The sequence below is a fragment of the Triturus cristatus genome, chromosome 6 (assembly GCF_964204655.1).
Source record: "Triturus cristatus chromosome 6, aTriCri1.1, whole genome shotgun sequence".
NCBI lineage: Eukaryota > Metazoa > Chordata > Amphibia > Caudata > Salamandridae > Triturus > Triturus cristatus.
In genome coordinates, this window is record NC_140589.1 from 1,500,579,930 (window position 1) to 1,500,593,798 (window position 13,869).

Below are 13,869 nucleotides of genomic sequence, written 5' to 3' on the forward strand. Positions count from 1 at the left end.
TAGAGACCCAGGAAATAAACACAAACAGTTGGGATAAGAATCAGAGACCCTGCACACTAGGCCACGGTGACTCATGCAATATGCAAGACATCCCCGAAACCACCCCCCCCCACCCATGGCCCGCAGACCATGCACTAACCTGACGATTCAGAGGCACCGAGGGGGGCCAGGTGGGAGGAGACCCTGTGCCGAAGAGCCCAGCACGCGCCTGGCCAAGAAGCCCCCCCACACCAGCATCACAATGCAAGACCTTGTGCGCAAATCCTCAAAACAATCTCAAATGCAAAGCCCATTGCTCTCGATTTATCTACGACCTCCCTAGCGAGACCTATCGCCTTGCAGATGTTTGTATTCTATATGCTAAATTATTGCAAGGACAGCCAAATTGCACTTTGCCCACATATTCCTACACTGATTAGAGTAGTAAAATATCCTTGAATTTTCCGATGCATTTCCCGGCATCTCCTCCACTATTAGCAAAAGGATGTACAGACTGTATGGCACAACTGGGAGACACAGAAATATGCTCTTCTGTATATGGAATTTGCGTTGCACAAATCTGGTCAAAAGGCAGAGGTGCGATGAACATGGTCAAAGGCAAAAGGGGAGCTTTAAGGATTGTAACACTAGCTGAGTGGGTGGTCCAGGGGCAGCCTCTGAGTAATATATAGGTGGAATTTCAGTACTACGACACCTTAGTTGAAACGCATATTTACTTCACAGAGAGGGCAACCCACCCCTCCCTACTCGCTCGCATCGCCAACCACGCTGCAGGGGGAGGGGGGACTTCCTCAGCATAATGGTGTTGCCCCGTGTATTCTCAGCGCATTATGGGGCCGACCGGTTTCAGGGTCCTCGGCCATGCCGTTGTGGGACCTCGTCCCATGCATTTTAAGCCAGGCTCCCCCACAAGGTTTAGCTTGTAGGCCGTGGAGGGAGCCCGGGGTTTGGGAGCGGAGGTGTGCAGGGGCGGTCACTCCATTGCCTCCGGTGCGCCCTCCCTCACGCATGAAAATCACGCAAGGTCCAGCTAAGGCTAGGCAGGTTTCGTAGGCCTCCCTGGAGTCGGCCGAGCCCCCCCCCCTCCCCATGCACTTGGATATCAGTCAGGAGCCGAAGGTAGGGAGGGAGGAGGTACATGCACCGATGCGGTGCGGGTTACCTCGCCGGGGAGGGGGGGGGGGGCGTTTTAAGTTGGAGGCCTCGGGGCAACCTCCGCACGCTGTGCGGGCCCCGTGGAGCTTGCGACACACAACGGGCTGCTGAAACCCCTGAAGTGAACCCCCCCCTCAAACAGATCCTGCATAAAAACTCGCATAGAAGCCCCACGTGGCCTGGTGGTGCCGAAGCACACCCTTGCCAGAGCCGGCTCCCTAGTTCCCCGCCCTCCGTCCCTCACCGCAGGCGAAATGCTGCGGGGAACCGGCGGAGGGGCTGTGCTGGCAGAGAGAACTTTTCACACAAGGCGGCGGACTGCATTAGCCGTGCCTGGCTGCGGGACCCCCTAAGGCGCAGCCCCACACCCTAACCCCAGTGCACGAATCAGCCCTCAGTCGCAAAGGCGACCTCACGAGGGCCGAAACCGGGGAAAAGGGAGTCAAGGTCCCACCCGGACCTGGTCCCTGCAGTGGGACCCCGATGGTGGTGGTGGTGGGGGGGGGGGTTTGGGCCGTGGGCAGGCTACTAACCTCGTGGTCCTCTGCAGCACAATCACAAACAACCAGCACGGCGTCAGGGTGAGGGAAAAAGAGGCTGCCATATACCTCTCCCCTTCCCCCACCTCGGCCGGAAGTGACGAGCGTGACCCCAAAGGGGTCTCCGGACACAAGGCTGTCCAGTGTGCCATCCTGTGGCACTAAAGGGGCCGCCCTCTTATTGAGGGTCCCCTGCGGGGATGTCGTCGGTCAGCCCACAGACTTTTAGTTTTCTAAGACTTTCGCATGGCGTTCATACAAAGAATGGCTGTAGGATATTTCACCAAGTAGCAGTCACTGTTGCCTGTTTTGCATTAATTTGTGCCGTGAGTTCCCAGCCTAACATTTTTAGGCGAGCCTGGGCAGCGCATGCGCTGCTTTACAAGGAATGCTGTATTAGAGTATGAAGTTGAAGCTCCGCCCACTCTCTGCCCATATTTTTCATTGTTTTGTGTCAATGTCCTTAGTAAATGCTGGCTTCTGATTCATTTAGGCTTGTTAGTCCCTCCTTAGTACTGCATTGTCTTCCTTTGGAACATCCCATGAGGACTGGCCCTTTTACCTCTGTTGTTATACAGTATGTCTTATTTAGTCTGTAAGCACTATTTTCTTTAATGAGTTTCTCGTACTGCAGGCACGACGTGCTTTTCCTGCAAAATTGAACGCGCCATGCATGCTTTCACTTTTCAAGCAGCCCGGGATAATGGCAGCCCCTTCTTTGAAATGAAATAGGTCTCGTATATACAAGAGTTCAGCTATTGGCATTGTAAATGACAATGCCTTTATTTATGTGTTAATTATCAAAACGGATAAATAAAAGGCATTGTCATTTACAATGCCAATAGCTTAACTCGTTCCGTGCTCATGACGGAACCACGCCGTCATGAGCCACGGTTGCCGTGTGCTCATGACGGAGTGGTTCCGTCATGCTGCGGCCGTTGGCGGCCGCACAGCCCACGCGGCGCTACTTCCCCGCCTGTGCGGGCGATTAGCGCCGTGGGCGGAGTCATGACGGAACCACTCCGTCATGAGCACAGCCCAACCGGGGCTCATGACGGAGTGGCTGCGTCATGAGCACCGCACCACCGCGCTGCCCCCCCGCACCCCCAGCGCTGCGGCGGAATTTCCGCCGCAGCGAAGGGGTTAAACTCTTGCAAATGCGAGACCTATTGCATTCCAAATGTTTGTTATTTTAACTTCCATGTTTTAAGCCACACCCCTAATGACATAGGTAACCGCTTTTGAAAAGGACACCTAGTTACGCTATTGCAGACGTGTACCTTTAACAGCCACCCGCACTCCCTTTCATCCAACCTGAAAGTACTAGGTAGGGCCTGTAACATGTCTATAAACCTAATTTCTACCGCTTGCTGTCAGGATGGATGTCTCGTAGTGACAACACCGTAGGGGTGGCATATATTATTGAGATGCAAGACCGTTTGGCTTCTTTTTCAATGAAACTCCGCGACCCGTGCTGACACTGCCCTTCTCTACACTTTGTTTACTAATATACGCCCATTCCATTCGAACCGAACCAATGGAGGGTAAGATCGATGACAGTAGGCAAGTACCCGAACGACGCAGGCGCAAAAACCTTTAGCGTCGAAACTAACGCGTCTTTGTCAAATGACGTAATCTGACGTCGCCACTCGAGTCCCATTCAATGAAGTAGGGCTATTCCCTGTGAACAGAGAAGCCTGTAACGGATTCCGGAGACTCGCCATGGCGGCCAGCCTGCCGGTGCCGGACACAGACCTATACGCGCTTCTGGGGCTGAGCCCCGAGGCTGGCCACAAGGACATCAAGAAAGCCTACCGACAGAAGGCTTTAACATGTCACCCGGACAAGCACCCCGACAACCCGCGCGCAGCGGAGCGCTTCCACCAGCTCTCGCAGGCGCTGGCTGTGCTCACCGATGCCGCAGCACGGGCAGCCTACGATCGGGTGCGGAAGGCGCGGGAGGCCGCAGCCCGGCGCACCCAGCGACTGGACGACCGCCGTAAGCGAGTGAAGCTCGACCTTGAGGCACGAGAGCGAGAGGCTCAGACCCGGCTGAGTGAGGAGGAGGAGCGGCGTATCACCCGCGACCTGGAGCAGGAGGTGCGGCGGCTACGGGAAGAGGGCTCCCGGCAACTAGAGGAGCAGCAGCGGCTAGTGCGGGAGCAGATCCTGCGGGAAGGGGTTGGAGGGAGGCATGTCGGTGGAATCCCGGGGCAGGAGCCGGTGAGTGGCAAGGAATCGGGGGGACCTTCGGCCAGACTCAAGCTGAAGTGGAAGTGCCGTAAGGGGGACGCAGACGGTGGAGGCTACACACACGAGGCACTGCTGGCCCTCCTGCAAAAATACGGCCAGGTGCTCACCTTGGTTATGTCGACTAAAAAGCGGGGGCGCGCCGTGGTGGAGTTCGAGGAGCTGCGCGCAGCCGAGCTGGCGGTCAAGAACGAGGTGGGACTTGTGGAGAATCCCCTGACGGTGTCATGGCTGGATGGACCGCCGCCTCAGCCCCCCGCGAACCAAACCCGACCCGAGGACAGAGCACCTCCACCGGGCGCTGCCCGTTCCGAGCGAGACTACGAGAGCCTGGTGATGATGAGGATGCGACAGGCAGCCGAGAGGCAGCAGCTCATCGAGAAGATGCGACAGGAAGACGAAGAGGAGGGCAATACGTAGCGCCTATCTGCAGTGAAATACACAATCTGCCTCCGCATTGGACATTTTTAACAATACTTTACTTTTTTTTCTACAGTTCCTATATATTAACAAATGAGCATGTTGTACGACAGACTGATTTTGACATGACGTACGATATTCCAGCCGATAAGAACCACTCTTTATTACAAATAAATTCGGCTTTTTAGAAAGTGTTTTTATTGTGTTGTCTTCTACCACCATCCTTTGTTGGTAGACAAGAACTTCGATGATCGTGGCAATTCGACAATCCAAAATTAGTGTTAAAGTAGTTGATATAAACAGTTCCACCTGTCATGCAGTTTTCGAAGTGACTCTGCTCCGTTCAACACTTCATTTATTTATCACCAACTTTCGTGTATACAAATTTAAATATATATAATTATAATATGATTTCTATTACACATCACATTTAAACAGCACACGGTACTGGCATGTTGATGCAGCGTGCCTTCAGTATAAGATTTCAATTATAGATTGGAGTCAGGCATTTTGTGGTGATAAGTTTGGACGTTGTGTTCTAATCTTTCTTTTTAGGTTGGGTGTCAATGACCGATTTGGTAAACTGTAGGTGCATGCATTTTGGTGACAAGGAGGAATGGTCGAAGTATTTTACCGGGTGCTTCTATCTATATTAGATTGTTAATTAGCCCATTGACAGATATTGGAGGTAATATAAACTTGGTGGTGTTGACTATATGGCTTGTGTATGCTGTCAGATGTGGGTGACCTGTGAAAATGTTAGTTGAAAAGAAGAAAGCCCACTCATTGCAGTACACCCACGAGGCATCTCTATTCTTGAATTATAGTGTCGGTTAGTATCGCCTAATACACCTTCAACAGGAGCTCCAAGAGGTAACAGTTCAGCCCATCAAGTGACATACTCTGATACTGCAAGAAAAATACAGAGCACTGATGGTATTCATTACACATTTTGCACACTGGCGCTCTTACAATTCACAAACGGCACATCAAGTTACAATAGTATATTTGTGTGATTATGGCAATTCTGATGTGGTTTTGATACAGGTGTCTCAAAAGCTGGTTCTTTGGTGTGTATGAGTTGTGTCCTGTTTCATGTTTGTTGGATATCCCGGTCGTAAGTGTCCCCCTTATAGCAGGCTATATTCCATATGTATGCTGCTAGATTTCAGACGTGATCTGTTGGATGCTTGTGTGCTTCATACCTTAGTGGCAAATACTGTTGGAAGCTGGAGGATACAGGACACACTAGAACAAAGGGAAGGAGAGGGATAACACTTGGAGAAATTCTTATATGCGTGTTTGAAATAATAGTAAGCTGTTGGGAAAATTGTGGTTGGCCTTAAAGTGAGCCCATGGGAGTCCGGAGGCTGCTGCCTACCTTGTATTGTCTACACTGCAGACAGACCTCCTGTCCAGTCTCTTCTCTAACATTCATTTATCTCTGCTCCCAGATGAGTGGCAGAGAAATTAGGTCATTCATATTTCTGTAACTGTTCAGGCTTCAGAGAGGACAGATGCCAGAGTTGGAGTAGAGTGCCGTGGAGGCTTGGCTCCTGTAAGGCTTAACCTAATATGGTCAGGAGTGACCTTTCAGAATTGGACTTTATGCTAAACCGCCTCACTGGCTTTGCTAGCATTTGCTGGTAGCATGGCTAGACGTGCAGCTTGCATCTGGACTGGGAATAGGGCACCACATTTTGCTTGACACAAAAATACCTTGCGGACAGGCAGATAAGACCAAGGTTTCTTCAGTGGAGAAATTTGCAGCACTGTGCAGTGCTAAATACTTAATTGGTATAAGGCTTTCTAGCTGAATTGTGATACATTAATGATGATTTCATGTTGCCTTTCCATCCAGTCTTCCATGACCTGCTGCTTTCTCTATTTTCCTCCGAGTCCTGCTGACTGTATAATTTTGCTACCATTAAGAAGTCTCTCCCCCACGTCTCTTTCCTCTTTCCCTACCCTTATTCCATATGTGGTGTTAAGTAGGAGGGTGCAAATACGTTTCCTTATCTGCATTGAAATCGAGTCTTTTGCAACAATGTTGCTCATATCCTAGTTTAACACTAACAACAAACTGCTGCCTTAAATGTCTTGCATGGGAGTATACCATTTTCCTTTAAAGTGCTACTGTGCATAAAATAGGTCTGCTCAATGTTAAACGTACAGAGAGACATTTCAATACTTTTTATTGTGCTTACACAACAGTCCCAGTTTTAACATGCTAGCAATGTTCGTACTGTTATTATTGCTTTGGGGTATTTGGTTAAATAAGCCCCAACTTTGCCCCATCTTTACTCCACTCTCCGTATTTCATTTCATTAAAACTGCGCTAAGTAGAAGTTTAAGATTTCTCTTTTCCTCCTAACGAGGACAGTACTTAAAAGACAAAAACCACAATAAAACATCGGAATTAAGACATGAAAAAACATGATAAACATCCTTTACTGATTGACTCTACAAAACATTTTAAATATTTGTATTCCAATAACAATCCGTTATTGTGGGTGGGGACAATACATAATTGAAAACCTGGGTAACGTTTATTATCCCAATCCTTAATAATTTGTTCTCAGATACGTAGTACTGTCCAGCTGGTAGGCAGGATTACATAACTTGCCCTATCCCATGTATTCCTACTTTGCACTGAAGGTATGCACGCTCCTAATTGCTCAAGCTTTCCCAACCTCCAGTACATTCTTACTGGTGGGTTATAAAAAATAATTTCCATTCTTTATATTTTATTTAGTGTAGGTGATATGGTTGGCATTACTTAATCATCGCAGCTTCTGTAATGCAGGGTTTGAATTTGGCATTTTATAATACACCTGTTTAGGCTGGCCAAGGTTTGCAAATGCTTGTATCATATTCTTTCGCATAGTGTAGATATTTGTTGTTCGTCCTAATTCCTCTGTTTTGCATGATAAAACCAGTAATTCATATCTGGAATGCCCCAAAGTCTTTATTGTATACACTGGTCAGCCTTGCTTCAATCTGAATGGCCTGGCTAAAAAAGAATTGATTTAAAAATCTTTCCTTCAGTTTTGTGTAAATATTCATATTTACCACACTGTACAGCTTGTACACGGTATTATAGGTTGGACTTTTTTTTTTTCTCCAAGAGATTTGTTCCCCAATGCATAGTATAGTATTAGGAGCTGCAGACCTATCCTGTGTGCAATTGCATATGTGGTTTAAATTGGCTGTTGTCTATTAGTACCCTCCAATATACAGAGATCCTGGCTCTAATTGTGTTAGCCCTGTCACCTACTTAAATTGCATATTTTTGGGTTTTATTTTTGTAAATAATATCACTTTGGTTCTAACCATGTTAATCTTTGAAAAAAACGGATTTTGGAATGTTCAGTTACTGTTTGTAGTACTCGCTGTTTGGGTCTGATCAACTGATGCTGCCATGAGTATTTTACAGCCACTCAATTTCGGCGGAAGCATTCTAGAGTTCTCTAAAGAAGATGGAAAAATCATATCAACACTGAAAAAAATGGAAAAGGAGGGGGGTGCGGTGCAGTAAGAATCCTTAAGATTGTTTTTATAATTTTTCACTTGCTCATACCTCTGTCACCACCCACAAAGATATTGTATTGAGTATTTCTGTGCAGAGCAGTCCGTTTGGTCTGACCATCTTTAATTCCAAGCCAGCCAGTTTACTCCAGGACAGTAAACAACCTTGTCAAAGGCCTGTGAGATGTCAATGAATGTGTCACAGATCATTTGGCCCCTAGTTACATCGATGTTTTCTACTATTATGCTAAATATAACTTTAAGGAAGGTTTTGTTTTTTTCAGAATCCCGTTTATTTTGCATTGGTCTTCTGAATTCTTACATTTACAAGTAAAACTTGAACCTTACTGTAGCAGTTAAAAGTGGTACTCTGGCCTGCAGTAAAAGTTGGTCACTTGATAATGTTTGAAAAAGTACCATCCTCTTAACCATACTGAACAGTTCTTAGGAAGCAGGGTGCTTTTTCTGACCTTTTTAGGTCTCGGCTAGCGAAGGCTGCGCTTGCGCAGTCTCGCTCGCGAGATTTAATGACTTTGAGAAGTGGGGCTTGAACCCACCCCTCTTCTCCATTGGCTGGCCTCTTAAATGCTGGTCAGCCATTGGAGAAGAGCTTTGTCTCTCCAAACAAGCCCCGTCCTTTTCGGATTCGGGGGCGTGTTTTTTACTTTCTTTCTCTCCTCTGGAATGTAAACATTCCAGCCAATGGGAAGAGGAGAGAAAGAAAAACACGCCCCCCCAATCCGAAAATCCCACTGCGTTTCTCCGAGGCATTTCTGCTCGAACTCGGAGAAACATGGTTACCAAGTCGGCGAGCTCCTGCTCGGTCCTGGGGTCGGTGTCAGCCATGCTGCTGTCTGTGGGGCACGATTTGTTTTTCAAGCACAGTAAACGGTAAAACGACCTCACATACAAGCGCTTTTTTTTTTTTCCAAAAGTGCTTTTGCACTCGCTAATGCCTGCTCTCAACTTAGCCGGGGAACCCTTTAAAAGAAAAGTGTTCAGAGTGAGGACAAGCGTGGTGGCCATCTTTACTTTGAACCATTTCTAAAATGGTAATAAAAGCAAAAGGAACGAACTCCCACCATGGCATCAATGACAAAGCGCGTGCGCGCCCTTCGTTAGACAACCAGATTTGTCAGTTTTATTATGACGCCATGCGCGTGCGTACTGTCGTTACCGGTTGTTTAGTTAGTGACTGTCTGCGCGCGCAGCTAAGGATACAGCTTCGCGCAGTAGTGGTAGCACATTGTTCCCTGCTCTCGGCATGGCATCTCCATACACGCAAGAGATGCAGGAGTTCTTTAAAGCGAATAACAAGACAAGAGAGTTTCCAGCGCACACCGCCAAGGTTCAGTCAGTCGCCTGGAGTTGCGACGGACGCTGCTTGGCGTCCGGGTCTTTCGATAAGACGGCAAGCGTCTTCCTGCTGGAAAAAGACCGGCTGGTGAGTAGGGTACGTAGTAAGGGGGCGGGGCAAGATATTAACTTAGATAGCCTCTCTAGGGAAGCGAATGAATACAAGGCTTGCTGGGTGGGTGTGTACTTTGTTGAAGAGGGGTGGTGATAGCTTTTCTATCCTAGAACAAGACAAGGAATCTCATTCTAACTATAATGTGATTGCATTGGCGCTATCGTTGGCCAGACCACCGGTGAACCTCCTCTAAGAGTCTGATATAACACGCGTGAACTCCTAGCGCCTCTTGAGAGCGTTTAATATTATCTAATGTCACTCCCCTCCTGGTCTCTCAAAACGACGTAGTGTACGCTAATGGTCACCTCAAACTCTCCTGTCACCCTCTCCAGGTGGGACACATGGCTGTAGACAGCGCCTAGCCTCACTACATCTGTATCGCACATTATTCAACCAATCGCAGTATTCGTGGATAGGTCAGCAGCGAGAACAGCGAACTTGTGTTTGTTGTAAGGTTTATGTTATGCACTTGACTGCTTTCCAGTGACTATCTGAAGCATAGACCCTAATACTTATGACACTATACACTTACGCTTGTAGTTACTCGTGATTGCGTCGGGTCTGCTACCCTCAGGAATACTGGATTTTGATTGTGCGGGTGACAATCATACAGTATTGCTTGAGCACAATCGCTTTGTGTATCACTTTTACTTCCTGGTGTCCTTTGTGTGTGGGAGGCTCTGTGTGTGGTGACTGTCTGTGTGTGGGTAACTGTGTGTAGGTGGCTCTGTGGGTGGCTCCTTTTGTGTGTCGGTGGCTCTGTGTGTGGGTGGCTTTGTGTGTGTGGCTCGGTGTGTGGGTGCAAATGCAATAGGTCTCGCATTGGAGAGTGATTAAGCTATTGACATTGTAAATAACAATGCTGTTTCTTTAATTGTTTTAAAAACATAAACAAGAATAATGTCATTAGCAATGCCAACAGCTCTAACTTTAGCAATGCAGAGACCATTGCATTGTAAATGCTTGTTGTGTCTTCCTGTGAGGGATGTTACCGCTAACTCGACCATTTAACTATATACATCTCAGTACTATTAGTGCACCCAAAAACCTTCTCTCTTGGATGAACCCTTTTACTCGTAATGAATATTCCTAGCACATTCCTGTTTTACATCACTTAGTAACATTTGCAACTTGTATGAAATGTTTCCGTTCAGATCACCCAGAATAAGTATTTTAAAATGTTTTTTCCAATACCTTTGTAAGCAAATTATTATACCGAAGCCCTGGAGGGATATATGCATTACAAAGCATTCACCTAGTTGAGACATTACATTCTTTTCCCAGATTATTCAGTATCTCTCAGAAGGGATCAAATCTGAACTAACACAAGAAAGGATACATTCTTCATCACAGAATAAGTTTAATAAGGGTTTTCCTACCTATGTGCTTTTCAACACTAGGGGCCTCATGTAGGTACCTCAATACCGGTCAGTAACGGCCGAAAATCGGTAAATATCCCGTTACCGACCGGTATTGAGGCACTTGAGATGTAGGTGGCTGATTTCTGGATTCGGTATTTACCGAATCGGAATTTTAAGAAATCGGTAAAATACCGAATCCAGAAATGCAATGTAGGGGGCACTCAAGTGAGTGCAATATTGGTGTCTGGGTTCGTTATTTACCACCAACTACAAGTTGATGGTAAATGACGAATACCTTACAAAAAGCATTTTTGTGCTATTTGTAAAGTGCCATGTGGCAGACATACATGCCCTTAGGGCATGTATGTGCGCCACATGTGCACACATGCACGAATCAGGGGTGCAACAGGGTGTCAATGTGACACCCTGCCACCCATGATAATGCCTCCCCTATTATCGATTCGGTATTTACCGAATCGGTAATAGTAACTGGCTTCCCATTCATTCCTATGGGCCTCCAGGCCCATAGGAATGAATGGGAAGGGATGCATTATTACCGATTCGGTAAATACAGATTCATAAATACCGACATTTACCAAATCGGTAATAATTACCGAATATTTACCTACATACTATTTACCGATTCATAAATACCGAATCGGTAAAATTCGGTATTTATGAATCGGTAAAAAGTATGTTACCTACATGAGGTCCTTAGTGAAGCATTGTGTTGAATTTGCTGATTTTTGTTAATAATTTTGGCACAGATGTGCTGTTTTTAACAGAAACCTGGCTAGATGGGAGCATTAGATCCTGATTTAAAGACTGTGGTCCCAGAAGGCAATTGAATTCACAGACTAGATCTAGTGGGTAAAAGGGCAGTGGTGTAGCAATTATGTTTAAGAACAAAGAGCTTTACTACTGTCTCCCTTTTTGAAGAGGAGGCACTGATGTTCAGTTTTTAAATTTTCAATCAAATATCGTTCATTGGTGTCTGGATATACCGCCCTCCAGGTCCCAGGATGGCATTGTTCAAAACTGTGGCCTCCCTATTGCACATTGACCAGGACAATTCTCTTTGCTTCAATCAATCTTTTTTTAATGAGTTGGCTGCCTTATTTCAAAGTAAAGTACACAGTATACATGCTGGTTTTGCGGCTAAAAATAATAAGTCTTCCGATAGACACAGGGTGGGCTCCTCATTATCGGGACCACAGACCTACTTGAGTAGTACAAATAGAATGGTCGGAGTAATTTCTCCCCTTTGACGAAGAACAAAGAGGTAAAGTTAATTGAAACCATGAAGACTGGCTCCCCCTCAGATCCTTGTTCTCTCTATCTCTTAGTTGCCTTTTCCTGCAAACATTTTGGAGGAAGCCTTAAATGAAGATCTCATCGCTTTTCTGGACTTCAACAATATTTTGAACCCGTCCCAACATGGATTCGGGCCAAAACATTGAATCCGCTCTAGTGGTAGCAATAGAGGAAATCCACCGGTTGGTGGGTGAAGGTGGCAGAGCAGCTTTGATCTTGTTAGACCTCTCTTTGTTAAATGGCTATTGATGGTGGGAATCATGCATACTGCCATGGCCCTATTTAGCTCTATTTTTAACTAACAGAGAACAAATGGGCTGTTTCACTCTAGCCCTTTTTCCCTTCGTTGCGGAGTACCACAGTGGTCTTCCCTGTCCCCTACTCTTCAACCTTTATATCACTAACTTTGTGGAATTGATTGTCATTTGGTTTCTCCACCATATCTTATACAGACTACACGCAGATAATTGTATCCATTCCTGCAGAGTATGGCATAGCTGCCAAAAAATGTAATCATTGTTTGACCCAAATCTCAGTCTGGATGCAGGATAATTGGTTCAAGTTAAACACAGAAAAAATTGAGGTGATTCTAGTCGGGGGAAAAATAAATCCGTCTGAAATAACTCCTGGTGGCCTGACAACTTTGGCCCTTGTAGTAATAATTGATTGAATACCAAAGCACAACCCCATACTTGGATAATGATTCTCTTTTCCTTTGGTACTTTTGATGCCTCAATCCGGAATATGTGTGGACATTTTCTGGGTAGCCTTCTGATATATTTTTTTTTTTCTGTTGATCTCCTTAATGGAATACGATTTAGCTTTTCAAATAGGCAATATGGATTGATGGGTTTAGGGAATGTTTGAAGGTAATGACTGAGTTTCCTCCTTTTTTTAAGGAAGGACTTTCTTAAAACATATTTAGAAAATATATAGATATTCCTTGTTCTCCCTGTCAAGGTTTCTTATTGATTTTATTTTTTATATATTTTACCTTGGCACAATTTTTCCATGCAGCATGTTATTTTTGCCATGTTTGCAGTGGCACTCTGTGCTGTCTCATCTTTCATTCTTATTCTGCTGAGAAGAGTGCAAGGCAAAATCCCTTCATAGTTGCCAGAGTTGCTTTGCAACATTTTTGGAGCATTGTTTGAGGCTGTAAATTAGTCATGTCTCCTTTGGCAGTTTGTGATATGAACTGATTTAAGGGCGTCATAAAGGCTTCTAGTTAGTGTTTGTGGTATAATTGTCTATAAATTAGATATGTGTTTGGTCCCTCTTAAGAGATTTTTTCCATAAGTGTGAGAATAAAACACTAGTGGTAAGGAGCGTGTGCATTATCTCTAATATTAAGTCTTGCTATTTTCCATGTGATGTAGTTTAACTCTTCTTGGAGAACTGAGGAGGCTGAGAGAGGGATATATTATTGTAATGTGTTCCAACAATAGCAGTATACTATTAGCTGGAGCCTCTTGTATTAAAGACAGGGTAGTATGTAGTGAAAACCTTTAACATCAGGTAAAGAATACAACTGTGAGAAAAACGGATTTTCTTTTTGCCTCAGCAGATATGTTTGAATGAACACTCGGAGAGTTTACATAATTATGAATCAACCTGTAGATGGAGAAATAATCAGAATTTTGGTTTCAGCTCTTCTCTAAGATATTTTTTTCTCAACTCGGGGACACTCGTTTTTAGGTCGAGCCTAGCGCAGCGTACATGCGCTAATCTAGGAGAGGGCTTTTAGAAATCGGGCTGCTCTTTTCAAGCACTTGTGCTTGTGGTGGCATCTACCATGCGGGAGCGAGCAGCGGCGCGCAGGGTCCATCTG

General features: G+C 45.7%; 1 protein-coding gene across 1 annotated transcript; it reads left to right on the forward strand.

The window, feature by feature from the left end:
* The first annotated feature begins 3,262 nt into the window (after positions 1-3,262).
* DNAJC17 (DnaJ heat shock protein family (Hsp40) member C17) lies at positions 3,263-4,560 on the forward strand. The gene has a single exon (XM_085612629.1). The coding sequence runs from the start codon at positions 3,417-3,419 to the stop codon at positions 4,362-4,364; it is 948 nt and encodes a 315-aa protein (XP_085468755.1). The 5' UTR covers positions 3,263-3,416; the 3' UTR covers positions 4,365-4,560.
* Positions 4,561-13,869: the final 9,309 nt, after the last annotated feature.